The following is a 13,519-nucleotide window of genomic DNA, read 5'->3' as shown; positions in this document are numbered from 1 at the left end:
ATAGTCGTGAAACCACAGCGTGGGTCAAATAAGACGCCAAGGTTGCAAACTATATGGTTCAACCTGAAAAAAATGGCTGGGGAGGGGGATTGAATCAATAACAAGGGTGCAGAGTTTGTGGCGGGGCCAAAGGCAATGGCTTCAGTCATCCCAATGTTTAACTGGAGGAAATTTCTGCTCATCCAAGACTGGATGTCAGACAAGCAGTCTGACAGTGCAGAGGCAGTGCAGTGATTACATAAAATTACATTTAATCAACAGGTTATTTGGCCAAACTGGTCTGTGCCAGTGTTTAGACTCTACTCTAATTACCTCTTCCCACCCTGCCCCCTCCACCCATTTCCTTCTATTCCCTTCGCCCTCATGTATGCATCAAGCCTCCCCTTAAATGCATCAATGCTCTCTGCTTCAACCACTCCATGTGGCAGCAAGTTTCAACATCTCACCATTCTCTGTGTAAAGAAATTTCTCTTAATTTCTTTATTTGATCTGTGAGTGGCTCTCTTATATTCATGTTGAGAAGTGGTGGGGAGGTACAGCTGTGTGTTATTGGTACACATATAGAAGCTGTTCCCATAACTTCGGATGATGTCATCAAGGATGTAGCTGAGGAAGAGGTGGGGGCCAAGGATAGATCCTTCGGAGTCTCCAGATGTAATGGTGTAGGGGCAGAAACAGAAGCCATTGCTGGAGATGTTTTGGCTATGATTCAATAGGCAAGAATGAAACTAAGCGAGTGAATATAAGGGGGTAGAGTTTCCGCTTTGGGCACAAATAAGGAAATTGTACCCAAAATGTGCTTGAAATTTCTCTGGTTAGGTTATTATTCAAGTTTCCACTAAAATTAATTTGCATAATCACAAACGTAAAATCTTCCATGAACCCGTGTATTCAGGTAACATAATCATTTCTTTTTAACATTTCTTTCCATTAAAAAGTATTCCTTGATGTATTGAAGAGTGGTAACCTGGTGCAGTTTTATTAATACAGCTGAAAATGGGTTTATCACCAAAATTAAGCATTTTTAATAAGGATGTCCAGCCCTCCACCTATGAGTAACTTGATTTTAAATCACTGAAAATTACTTTAAAAAACTATACTGAACCATTTAATAGTTTCATTGGTGTACACTAGTCAGTTTCTTAGTACATTAAATACTTTTTGATATAAAAAACTTAAAAACCGTGCCTACTAGTGCCTGAGCACCTAAGATAACGAGCACAATTTGAAGAACCTTCCCGAACTAGCACAATTGACAGAATCTCACAATTTTGACCGGGGGGGCGTGGCCAGTTTTGTGGGTGGGGCCTGATTCGGGTGAATTGAATCTTGAACCAGCGTAAAAGATCGCGGAAAACACAAGCGTGAGTGATTTTGCGCATAACTCACGTTTAAAATTCCTCGATCTTTTGTGCTGGTTCGGCCGATTCTATCTGGATTGTGTTGATATAATTAGCGGAAACTCAACCCCAAGATTTATATGTTAATAACACTGCATATAGACAATAATACCAGCATTTTTATTTCTAATTCAAGGACGCTATTTTAACTTTGACAAAAATTATATATTAAAGATATTTCTGCAATTTGTTGAATGTATTTTAAATTCACCAAACAATATTATCAATACACATTTATTTAATTCAAAGTAATCTTTCTCTTACTGAAGTTACGCAGTTTTGATTTAAAGTCAATGATACTACAGAGAAATCATACTTCAGTAGTTCACACCAGCAGAGCCATCACATCTAAAGAAATGTGCAGTGATAGTTTTTATATATCAGCAACACAAACACAATGTACTGAGAAATTCTACTTGGAATCAAGCAGACATAAAAAATACAATATACACACATATATATTTTTACAATGTTATTGTGGTTAAGCCCATGGACTGCATGGCAAAAAAATTGAAGTAACTGACAACATTTGATGGATCATTTGGAAAGCAACTTGCCTAATAAACTGTGTGGATTTGGTTTGAAGTTGTTTAACTGATAGGAGCACCAGTTGTGACAAGTTTATAATAAGCCCCTTTAACAGCCATTAGTTTCTCGTGAGTTCCCTGCTCAATAATGAGTCCCCGAGACATGACTGCGATGATATCTGAGTTCTGAATGGTTGACAGCCGATGTGCAATCACAATGCAGGTTCTTCCTTGTCTTGCTTCATCTAAAGCAGCCTGGACAGTCTAAAATCAAGAGAATGCATTAAGCTTTTAACAAACAATGTCAATGTACAATAATTAATACACTTGAAACACTGACAGGTGCTGGCAGTGGTAGGTGGTGGAACTCATACAGTGCTAATGGGTCACTGGTCTAGGTGCAAGTTGGCAAAGGCTGGGTTTGTGATGTCTTGAATAGCAAACATTTCTAGGCCATGCATGCACAGAGGCAACAAGAGAAGCATTAAGCTGCACACTGAACTCAGGCATCAACGTAGACAAGAAAATACTGGCAAGGAAGATAGAGGTCTCAGAGAAAGGAACACAGGGAAAAGTTATTAAAGGAAGTTCTAACAATCAATGTTAATGGATATGTGTAGTGATTTAAAAAAATAATTATTGTAGATTTTTAATGAATTTATTATAAGTTTAATTTTAGGGGTAAAAGCAACATGGTGTCAAAACAATGTTGAAAAGTTATCTGAGCAATTTGACTGGTTGGCTTTGTGGCAGTTAATTCTTTAGGCTGGATTTTCTGCTCGGGTGGAAACCTGCCACAACTTCGGTAGGGCATGACTTCTATCTGCTCAAATGACCCACTGGCTAATTTTATAGGGTTAGCCTCATTTAAACAATTTGGCTGGCCTCCTGGAAGAATTCGCACCTATGACAGGAAGCCCACCCCTGAGGTGTGTGTAGAATATTGCTGCTGAAAACCTTGCGCCCCTCCTGCAGCATAGCAGGGCTGTCTGTCTCTGGCGCAGCTGAAGACAGAATTTTAAATCCCCCTCCATCCTCCATTGCAATGTTATACACCAGAAACACACTGGCATTATTAGAATCTAGCATGGCTATGACATTAATGACATGCCATTCATTGAATTTCCTATGTCATTTCAATATGCATGCCTATACTTAGTAGGGTATACCCAACACCTGCCATCACTTCTGGTAGAAGGGAGCTGCAGGGAGCTGACGGAATGGCTCCCTGCCCAACTTTCCAACTCTACCTCACCCCCGCCTACCTCAGATCAATCCAAAATCAGGTGGCCAGAGAGTGGAAGATTGGCCCTTTTGTTCCTGTTTGGTAGTGGTAGTAATGGGATATTTGAGCAAATCAGAATGAGTAATGAAAGAGATTCTGATTATTTAGGAAAATCATTAAATTGTGACAGATTTAAAGTATAACATTCAGATTTAAAGTGTGACAAAGGCCATAATATAAGACTTTTTTTTTCGTACATGGGATGTGGGCGTCGCTGGCAAGGCCGGCATTTATTGCCCATCCCTAATTGCCCTTGAGAAGGTGGTGGTGAAGGTGGTGGTTTAATTATAGAGCAAGATACTAATTGATGTCCTGTGGCATTACTCATTGTCAAAAATAATAAAAGTATATATATATATAATCCTGATCCACAATCAATCAATAATCTTCTAAAAGCCATTCTCTTCATGCTACGTAACACAAGCATGTGGAAAAGAAAAATGGAAAATGGAACTCCAATGAAATGATTTGAAACAAAAAAAAGGTAGAAGTTAAAAGGTAACTGGAAGTATGATGAAGACTGTAATGCATCTTTTTGTAATGGAGGATTTAATGACAAAATAAGTAGCTTATCCAGCCTTTTAGGTGTATTACTGCCTTGATACATATTCCCAGATATCTGCCATCTTCTAACCTGTCATATCAGTATTTTCATTGTTAGTACCTTTTCACTCTCTGAATCTAGTGCAGATGTTGCTTCATCCAGTAAAAGAATTTTTGGATCCCGGACAATGGCTCGGGCTATAGCAATACGTTGTTTCTGTCCACGAGATAACTGAGAACCTTGGGCACCCACACTAGTATCATATTTCTGAGTAAAAAAATACAAAAATACATATAAAGCAATGTCTTTGAATGAAAAGGTGGAAAATGTAACAGTACATAATTTACATAGAGTCACATAGAGTCTACAGCACAGAAACAGGCCATTCGGCCCAACTTGACAATGCTGGTGTTTATGCTCCACATGAGCCTCCTTCCACCCCTCTTCATCTAACCCTATCAGCATATCCTTCTATTCCTTTCTCCCTCATGTGCTTATCTAACTTCTCCTTAAATGCATCAATTTGGTAACTTTTAGGAGTTTTTAACATTTCTACCAGATGTGAACATTTGAAACTAATCCAGAACATAGCACTGTATCAATAATGTTAGGTAAAACTTTAAAAAAATAACTTTCAACAATTTGGGCATCTCAACATTTGTAAAGTCCTTGATTATGATTGTTCTATGATTCTTCACAGTTGAACTCAATCCAGTCCTCACCTGATGCCCACACATGCACATTTTGAAGAAGGGACCACTGGATAACAATTATGAGCAGCGAACCTAGATGATTTTCCCCTTCCTAGTTCAGGAAAACCATGCTCAACTGTAATGCCCCCTGATACCATCTCAGCTGAGATCAGCTAACTTAACACATACTAAGAATTGAACTTCCAGCCATCTCATTGGGATGGCTCAGTTTATGGCTGACTTTATCAATTGAGCCATTAGGGAAACTAGCAGCTATTCTTATATAATTTGAATGATCTCATTATACATGATTTTCAATGACCAGAGCATGTTATATAGTAAAAATAATTTCCAATTCCAACTCTAGAATATAACAAACCATACATTTGGTAATGACATCACAAAATCATGGAGTTGAGCCTTCCTTGAAGCTGCAATGATTTCATCCATACTGATTTGACGGCTGTTGTCACCATATTTAATATTCTCTGCAATGCTGCAGTCAAACAGCACAGGCTCCTGGGACACTATTCCAATTTTAGATCTTAAGAAGGCAGTGTTTACAGTCTCTGTGTTACGGCCATCAATTAACTGAAATTAATGAAACAGAAAAAAAGACTTAATGAAGTAAAGGACATTGTTAAAGTAAGATGTCTACAAGTAGACACAACAGATTGGAACAGAATATATTCTCTCACCACTTTCCCCTGATTAGGGTCATAAAATCGTTCAAGCAGTTGTACGCTAGTGCTTTTTCCACATCCGCTACTGCCAACAAAAGCAAGTGTCTGCCCGGGCTTAACCGAAATTGAAAGGCCATTTAGAACTTGGAAGTCTGGCCGAGAAGGATATGTGAATTTGCAGTCAATGAATTTAATTTCTCCTTTAAAGTTGTTCTGTTAAAAAAAGGTAGAATTTTAGATACAATCATCAAAAATAAGATGATTGAAAACGTAACAGTATTATGATCACTCAGTGTGGATAGTCAATCCATTCGTTACATTGTTGAATTCCATGCCTTGATATTTGTAACACATTGGTTAAGGCATTTGTGAAATTCTTCTGTTCACTATTTGAAGAAAGCCATTAATCCATAGACGTTGTTAAAATAGTAAACAAAGAAATTTCACACAAATGCTTTGACCAGAAATTTCTCTTATGCTCATCATCAAGGACCATGCCAAGAGTGAGCTCTCATTCCTGACGAACTTGAAGTCTGACTTTACTTGCACAATATCAAACAGAATCTCTTGTTACTGTATTTAGCTTACTGCATATAACACCAGTTAACTTGCAATTGCCTAGACTTCAGACAGCGAAGGAATAAATGTTTTAGTAGGCTTTGATTTAGGCTATAATGGAACTATATGGAACAGGTTTATTAAAAACAACATAAGCAGTAATAAGATACAACAGCTTGCACTATTTTTTTTTAACAGAGCTTTTAGTTCACACTCCATCCTTGGCTACAAAAATAACATAAAACTTTTGGATACCAGCTTTACTGATAATACGAAACCTTGACCAGCATCCAAACTGTAACTCTTAAATGTGAGGACTTTTAATAACCCATGGAACATCCTGAGATCAACTCCACATGAGCTGCAGAATAGTGATACAAATTGAGAAAGATGGCCCAAAATATACCTCTGCCTGGGCATAGAACTGCCAATGAACTGGCCTCTACCACAGAAACAGCCTATAGGAACTTGCCCCCACCCCTTGCTCATTAGGATAACTGGATTATTTGAGTGTGAGTCTGTGACAAAAGTTAAGTGCTTTTGTCTGTAGTTGATAGGTTTTTTCTTTGTAGTACATTAAGAAAGATAACCACCTTCGAAATGACTTCTTCCATTGCATGCTGGTAAATTGGTTATGTTTCTGTGGCCTTGCATAAGCATATCAGAAAGAAGCCAGTCACGCTGTTGGTTACTAAAAGACATGCTTCAGAGGAAAATTAATGACCCAAATGCTAAAACCAATTAACAGATATCACTGTTCAGGAGGACCTCAGTTTACACTGCCTTGTTGAACCCCACCTCACTTGGTGGTCTACAAAAAGCTTCTTTTAAATGTAATAATGTAGATTGTGAGCCAAGGTGTTAGTCTCAGCTTAGTGGTAGCACTCACTTCTGAGTCAGAAGATTGTAGGTCCAAGCCCCACTCCAGCAAATTGAGTATATAATCTAGCCTTTCACTTCACTGCAGTACTGAGGAGGTGCTGCCTTTTGAATGAGACATTAAACTGAGGTACTACCTATCCTCTCTGTTGGACGTAAAAGATCCCATAGCCAAAATTTATCCCTCAATCAACACCACCAAAAATAGATTATCTGGTCATTTAGCTCATTGATGTTTGTGGGACCTTGCTGTATGCAGAGTGGTTGCCACATCTCGCTACATTACTACAGTTCAAAATACTTCATTGGCTGCAAAGCGCTTTGATGTCCTAAAGCTGTGAAAGATGCTGTATAAATGCAAATTCTTCTTTAATTGCTTTAGACTGGCAAATTGACTTTTTAATAGCCACGGCTATACTTCAAAGAGTACAAGAGGTATAAGTTTTGGACATTTCAGAGATTCTAGTGTTATGATTTTGACCAAGCCACAATAGACATGGAGCAAGCTATGAACTCCATAGGTAGCAATGGCTACATAATTCTGAATATGATCACAACTAGCTGGGATTAGAGTGCTATTAAGGTGTCAAAATTACCTGAATTAAACAGACAAACCAATCAGTTGAGCTCCTTTGAATAATCTTCCCTATGATGACTTTTCAGCTCGACACCAACCACGACAAAGCAGCCCGCTTGATTGGCACCCCATCCACCACCCTAAACATTCACTCCCTTCACCACCGGCGCACAGTGGCTGCAGTGTGTACCATCCACAGGATGCACTGCAGCAACTCGCCAAGGCTTCTTCGACAGCTCCTCCCAAACCTGCGATCTCTACCACCTAGAAGAACAAGAGCAGCAGGCACGTGGGAACAACACCACCTGCACATTCCCCTCCAAGTCACACACCATCCCGACTTGGAAATATATCGCCGTTCCTTCATCGTCGCTGGGTCAAAATCCTGGAACTCCCTTCCTAACAGCACTGTGGGAGAACCGTCACCAGACGGACTGCAGCGGTTCAAGAAGGCAGCTCACCACCACCTTCTCAAGGGCAATTAGGGATGGGCAATAAATGCTGGCCTCACCAGCGACGCCCACATCCCATGAACGAATAATAAAAAGATGGTCATTGCCTGGCACTTGTCTGACGCAAATGTTTACTTGCCACTTATCAGCCCAAGCCTGGATGTTGTCCAGGTCTTGCTGCACAAGGGCATGGACTGCTTCATTATCTGAGGGGTTGCGAATGGAACTGAACACTGTGCAATCATCAGCGAACATCCCCATTTCTGACCTTATGATGGAGGGAAGGTCATTGATGAAGCAGCTGAAGATAGTTGGGCCGAGGACACGGCCCTGAGGAACTCCTGCAGCAATGTCCTGGGACTGAGATGATTGGACTCCAAGAACCACCACCATCTTCCTTTGTGCTAGGTATGACTCCAGCCACTGGAGAGTTTTCCCCCTGATTCCCATTGACTTCAATTTTACTAGGGCTCCTTGGTGCCACACTCGGTCAAATGCTGCCTTGGTGTCAAAGGCAGTCACTCTCACCTCACCTCTGGAATTCAGCACTTTTGTCCATGTTTGGACCAAGGCTGTCATGAGGTCTGGAGCCGAGTGGTCCTGGCGGAACCCAAACTGAGCATCAGTGAGCAGGTTATTGGCGAGTAAGACATTACCTTCCATCATTTTGCTGATGATTGAGAGTAGACTGATGGGGCAGTAATTGGCCGGATTAGATTTGTCCTGCTTTTTGTGGACAGGACATATCTGGGCAATTTTCTACATTGTCGGGTAGATGCCAGTGTTGTAGCTGTACTGGAACAGCTTGGCTAGAGGCGCAGCTAGTTCTAGAGCAAAAGGCTTCAGCACTACAGCTGGGATGTTGTCGGGGCCCATATCCTTTGCTGTATCCAGTGCACTCAGCCGTTTCTTGATATCACGAGGAGTGAATCGAATTGGCTGAAGACTGGCTTCCGTGATGGTGGGGATATTGGGAGGAGGCCGAGATGTATCATCCACTCGGCACTTCTGGCTGAAGATGGTTGCAAACGCTTCAGCCTTGTCTTTTGCACTCACGTGCTGGACTCCGCCATCATTGAGGATGGGGATGCTTACAGAGCCTCCTCCTCCCGTTAGTTGTTTAATTGTCCACCACCATTCATGACTGGATGTGGCAGGACTGCAGAGCTTTGATCTGATCCATTGGTTGTGGAATCACTTAGCTCTGTCTATAGCATGTTGCTTCCGCTGTTTAGCATGCATGTAGTCCTGAGTTGTAGCTTCACCAGGTTGGCACCTCATTTTTAGGTACGCCTGGTGCTGCTTCTGGCATGCTCTTCTACATTCCTCATTGAACCAGGGTTGATCCCCTGGCTTGTTGGTAACGGTAGAGTGAGGAATATGCCAGACCATGAGGTTACAGATTGTGCTGGAATAAAACTCTGCTGCTGCAGATGGCCCACGGCGCCTCATGGATGCCCAGTTTTGAGCTGCCAGATCTGTTCTGAATCTATCCCATTTAGCACGGTGATAATGCCACACAACACACTGGATGGTGTCCTCAGTGTGAAGACGGACTTCGTCTCCACGAGGACTGTGCGGTGGTCACTCCTACCAATAATGTCATGGACAGATGCATTTGTGACAGGTAGATTGGTGAGGACGAGGTCAAGTAAGTTCTTCCCTCGTGTTGGTTCGCTCACCACCTGCCGCAGACCCAGTCTGGCAGCTATGTCCTTCAGGACTCAGCCAGCTCGGTCAGTAGTGGTGCTACCAAGCCACTCTTGGTGATGGACATTGAAGTCCCCCACCCAGAGTGCATTCTGTGCCCTTGCTACCCTCAGTGCTTCCTCCAAGTGGTGTTCAACATGGAGGACTGATTCATCAGCTGAGGGAGGGCGGTAGGTAGTAATCAGCAGGAGATTTCCTTGTCCATGTTCGACCTGATGCCATGAGATTTCATAGCGTCAAGAGTCAATGTTGAGGACTCCCAGGGCCACTCCCTCCTGACTGTATATCACTGTACTGCCACCTCTGGTTGGTCTGTCCTGCCGGTGGGACGGGACACAGTCAGGGATGGTGATGGAAGAGTCTGGGATATTGGCTGAAAGGTATGATTCTGTGAGTATGGCTATGTCAGGCTGTTGCTTGACTAGTCTGTGGGACAGCTCTCCCAATTTTGGCACAAATCCCCAGATGTTAGTGAGGAGGACTTTGCAGGGCTGACTGGGCTTGGTTTGCCTTACATAAGAAAGAAATAGGAACAGGAGTAGGCCAATCGGCCCCTCGAGCCTGCTCCGCCATTCAATAAGATCATGGCTGATCTGAGCAGTCTGCGTCTCAGGCCCAATTAATTTTCTAATTTCACTTTTCTTAGAGTGGCCATCTGCTGCGATTAAGAGATTATCAATAGCCTTTGTCGTGTCCGGTGCCTTGTGGTCCGATGTCGGGTGGTCCATCTGGTTTTATTCTTATTATGACTTTTTTTAAGTGAGATTTTACAACTGAGTGGCTTGCTAGGCCATTTCAGAGGGCAATTAAGAATCAACCGCATTGCTGTGGGTCTGGAGTCACATATAGGCCAGACCGGGTGAGGACGGCAGGTTTCGTCTCAAGATACTTCACAGAGGCATAAGTTAAAAAAAAGGACACTGAGCCAAAGACGATGAGATTAGGAGGGATAACCAATAGCTTGGTCAAAAAGGTAGTTTTTAAGAGGGTCTTAAAAGAGGAGAGGGAGGAGGAGTGGTGAAGGAAATTCCAGAGCATGGGCTCAAAGCAGCTGAAGGCACAGCTGCCAATGGAAGGCTAAGGGGAGTGCACAATAGGCCAGAGTCAAAGGAACAGAAAGTTTGAGTGGGCAGAGGGTTGTAACGAGAAGGTTACAGAGATAGGGGGAGTGAAGCCATAGACTGATTTTGACTTTGGTCTTCCCAATATTCAGCTGGAGGAAATTATGACTCATCCAAACTGGATGTCAGACAAGCAGTCTGCGTCTCAGGCCCAATTAATTTTACTAATTTCACTTTTCTTAGAGTGGCCATTTGCTGCGATTAAGAGATTATCAATAGCTTTTGTCACCAAATGATGATGTTATTCCATAAATTGCCTGAAACATTCTTTCTGACTTGACTTGTTCTAGGAATGTGACTTTTTACCGCAGATTAATCCTGCTCTCAACCAATAAAATTGCTATAATTCAATAGTCTATCTAAATGGAATTAAGCCATTGTTCTGGTTTGTTAAAGGTCTATTGCTAAATGTGAATCATTAATCCAACATCAGCAACTAACATTGCTTGCTGCCTTTCATTGCAGAATTCCAAATCTAAAGCAGTAATTAAAAAAATAAATACTGGATAAAAGGCTAACTGTCTATGTAAAGTCATAAAGTGTGACATTGTAACTTGAATGGTTTATCAATGCAATTTTGACACAGAGAAAGTGTCATCTCAATGAATCTCAGTCCAATTCACGTTTTCCTCTATATTATGCAAGAGAACTTTGGGGGAGGGATAGTTTTGTGCTATTTTTGTCAGTTGCTTTTTGTCAGTGATGTGTTGTGGTGGGTAGGGAAGGGCGAGCAATCAAATCATGTGATTTAAATTGACATGTTATTGAACCACATGACCTGAACTACACTGCGATTGAATTTCGCATTCTTGTATGTTGAGGGCAATAGAATGTCAAATAAATGTTACATATTGGGACTCTAACAAATAAAATTATTGTTTGGCCTCAAAAAGATCATGGGTTACAGGATTCTTAAAGTGACTAAACTAACTGTTTCGCTGCTCGGCTGTTCTCAGATTGAAGTTCTCGCCTGAAAAACCGGCGGCTAACAGTTGAATATTGGGGGGAGGGGGGACACCTTTGCCACCCCATGAAAGCCCAAAGCCCACCTGATGCAATTTTCAGGCTGGCTTGCAAATAGGTGAGCAGCCTGCCCCTCTATTTCGGGTGGGAGGCTGCTTACATATGCAAATCGGGGTTCTATGCCGATTGTAGGACACCGTTTGCAATTTTCAGGTACAAATGGGCACTGTGCACGCTCTGCCCATTTGTACCAGGTGTTGAGTGGCCTAACCAGCAGTCCTTAAAGGGAAAAGGCCCAGAATTTTTTCTCTAGCAGATTTTTGTGGAAGGAGCAGAGATCGGCTCCTACCTGCTCCCAGGCCCGGCCTGCCAGCTGGCTCAGCATAGGGACCTGGCCGATTTCCCCCTCCTGTAACTGACGAGCTGCAGCGGAGCGCCCGTTTGGTGCCTGCAGCTGGCTAGCTACATTCAAATGAGGCCGTAACCTGAAAATGGAATGGGCCATCGGACACAGGCTTCGGGCAGGTGGAACAGACACTCCACTGAGTTTGCACCTGTTTCGGGCGGAAGTCAAAAATTCCCCCTAATGATTCAACCTGTATTTTTAATCAGTTCATCACTAGACGTGAATCTATTTCCAATTTAAGATCGATCAGCCAACTTTCTTCCTAAGCAGTCTGCATGTCTGTTGATTCTTTTATTGAAGGTTCTCAACAGTAGAGTTTTGAAAATGGGTGAAAGAAATGAATGATTGATAAGAAGAAACATTTACTGTTACTTTCTTTTTATATCATTCAATACAAATAACAGAAAACTTTTTATAATGTACTCTGTCGTACTTTCTATCAAATGACATAAGTCTTCCAAAACATTGGATTCAGCGAGTTATGGGCTTTAACACGACAGGGTTCTGATGACCACATAAAACTCAGAGCTCTTAGACAGTGATAACAGTCCTGCAACTAACTCCAGCCTGTGTTATTTTGTATAGAATTGGTGACTAATTTTATAAATCACTGCTTGAAACAGTTCTTGTAAACCAGTTTAAAATAGGTTTGGCTTCAGTTTCTGTTTTATTGATTTCTCACCAAATTGATGTTACCCGGCATAACTACTATCTTTAAAAGAGATATATGAGGCTTATTATTACTATATGCAGCAATATTCTGAAACTAAAGCCCAGCTCCCCATTGGTGAAAAATTGATACCATACCCATTTTTCTCCTTCATCACTGTAGATATTTATTTTGGGAACATGGTCGATCAATTGGAAAAAGCGTGCAGCAGCTATCTTAGCTTTTGCGTAGTCTGGGGTGTATGATGAGGCTCTTCCCAGTGCTGTACCGCTTGTTACTATGGCAGCAATCACTCTGAAAAAAAATTAACATTACTGATTTTAAAACTATTAAACATTGTTTATTACATGTGATATAATATTTTTATTATTTAACAGAGTAACCATACCTGAATACGATACTGAAATGAAGGCTCTCAGCAACAACCAAATGACCACCAAATCTATATGATGCAGCATTGGCCAAGAAGATTACAGACTGGGCAAAACCAAAACACAAACCATAAACATTAGCTTTTTTAATTGCAGCTCTGTAAGGGCCTTCTAGCTGTGTCTGGTACAATTCCACAAACATTTTCTCCTTTGCTAAACCAGCTATTGTTCGGATGTTACTCAGGGCTTCACTGGAAATCTAAAGAGTACGAGAATGTTGAAATGAGAGTTTGTTTATTGGAATAAGACAAAATCTTGTGCAGCAAATAAGATAATAATCTGAAATATACCCGGCCAGCAACTTCAAGGGCTTGTTTATCCTGATTTGCAAATCCTGTTAACATTTTAGCTTGCAGTGCACCAGACAGTGCCAGAAAGGGTAGAAAGCAGAGTATAACCAAAGTTAGTTTCCAGCTAAAGTAGAAAGCGATGATCAAGGACACTCCTATGTTGGTGAGAGAATTCACTATCATTCCAATCTGAGATCCAGTAGCCTGAGGAAAGAGAAACAATAGAAAAACAGTTTTAGAAATTGCACCCACTAAACACACGGTGAGCACCATTTCACTTACATAACCACGATTGTTCAAACTGAAAAAAACTCATGATTCTTGTTATAGC

General features: G+C 41.5%; 1 protein-coding gene across 2 annotated transcripts in view; it reads right to left on the bottom strand.

The window, feature by feature from the left end:
* Positions 1 to 1,516: 1,516 nt before the first annotated feature.
* The window catches only part of LOC137323628 (bile salt export pump-like), a 57,016-nt gene continuing 45,013 nt past the window's right edge, over positions 1,517 to 13,519 (bottom strand). For both annotated transcript variants that reach the window (XM_067987332.1, XM_067987331.1), the window contains 7 exons: positions 13,189 to 13,392; positions 12,856 to 13,097; positions 12,605 to 12,761; positions 5,147 to 5,344; positions 4,833 to 5,039; positions 3,877 to 4,023; positions 1,517 to 2,191 (listed from right to left, as the gene is read on the bottom strand). In XM_067987332.1, coding sequence (XP_067843433.1) covers positions 1,991 to 2,191; positions 3,877 to 4,023; positions 4,833 to 5,039; positions 5,147 to 5,344; positions 12,605 to 12,761; positions 12,856 to 13,097; positions 13,189 to 13,392 — 1,356 coding nt within the window. In that variant the 3' untranslated portion in view covers positions 1,517 to 1,990. The remainder of the gene's footprint in view (positions 2,192 to 3,876; positions 4,024 to 4,832; positions 5,040 to 5,146; positions 5,345 to 12,604; positions 12,762 to 12,855; positions 13,098 to 13,188; positions 13,393 to 13,519) is intronic.

The sequence above is a fragment of the Heptranchias perlo genome, chromosome 7 (assembly GCF_035084215.1).
Source record: "Heptranchias perlo isolate sHepPer1 chromosome 7, sHepPer1.hap1, whole genome shotgun sequence".
NCBI lineage: Eukaryota > Metazoa > Chordata > Chondrichthyes > Hexanchiformes > Hexanchidae > Heptranchias > Heptranchias perlo.
This window is presented reverse-complemented; position numbering and strand designations above follow the sequence as displayed.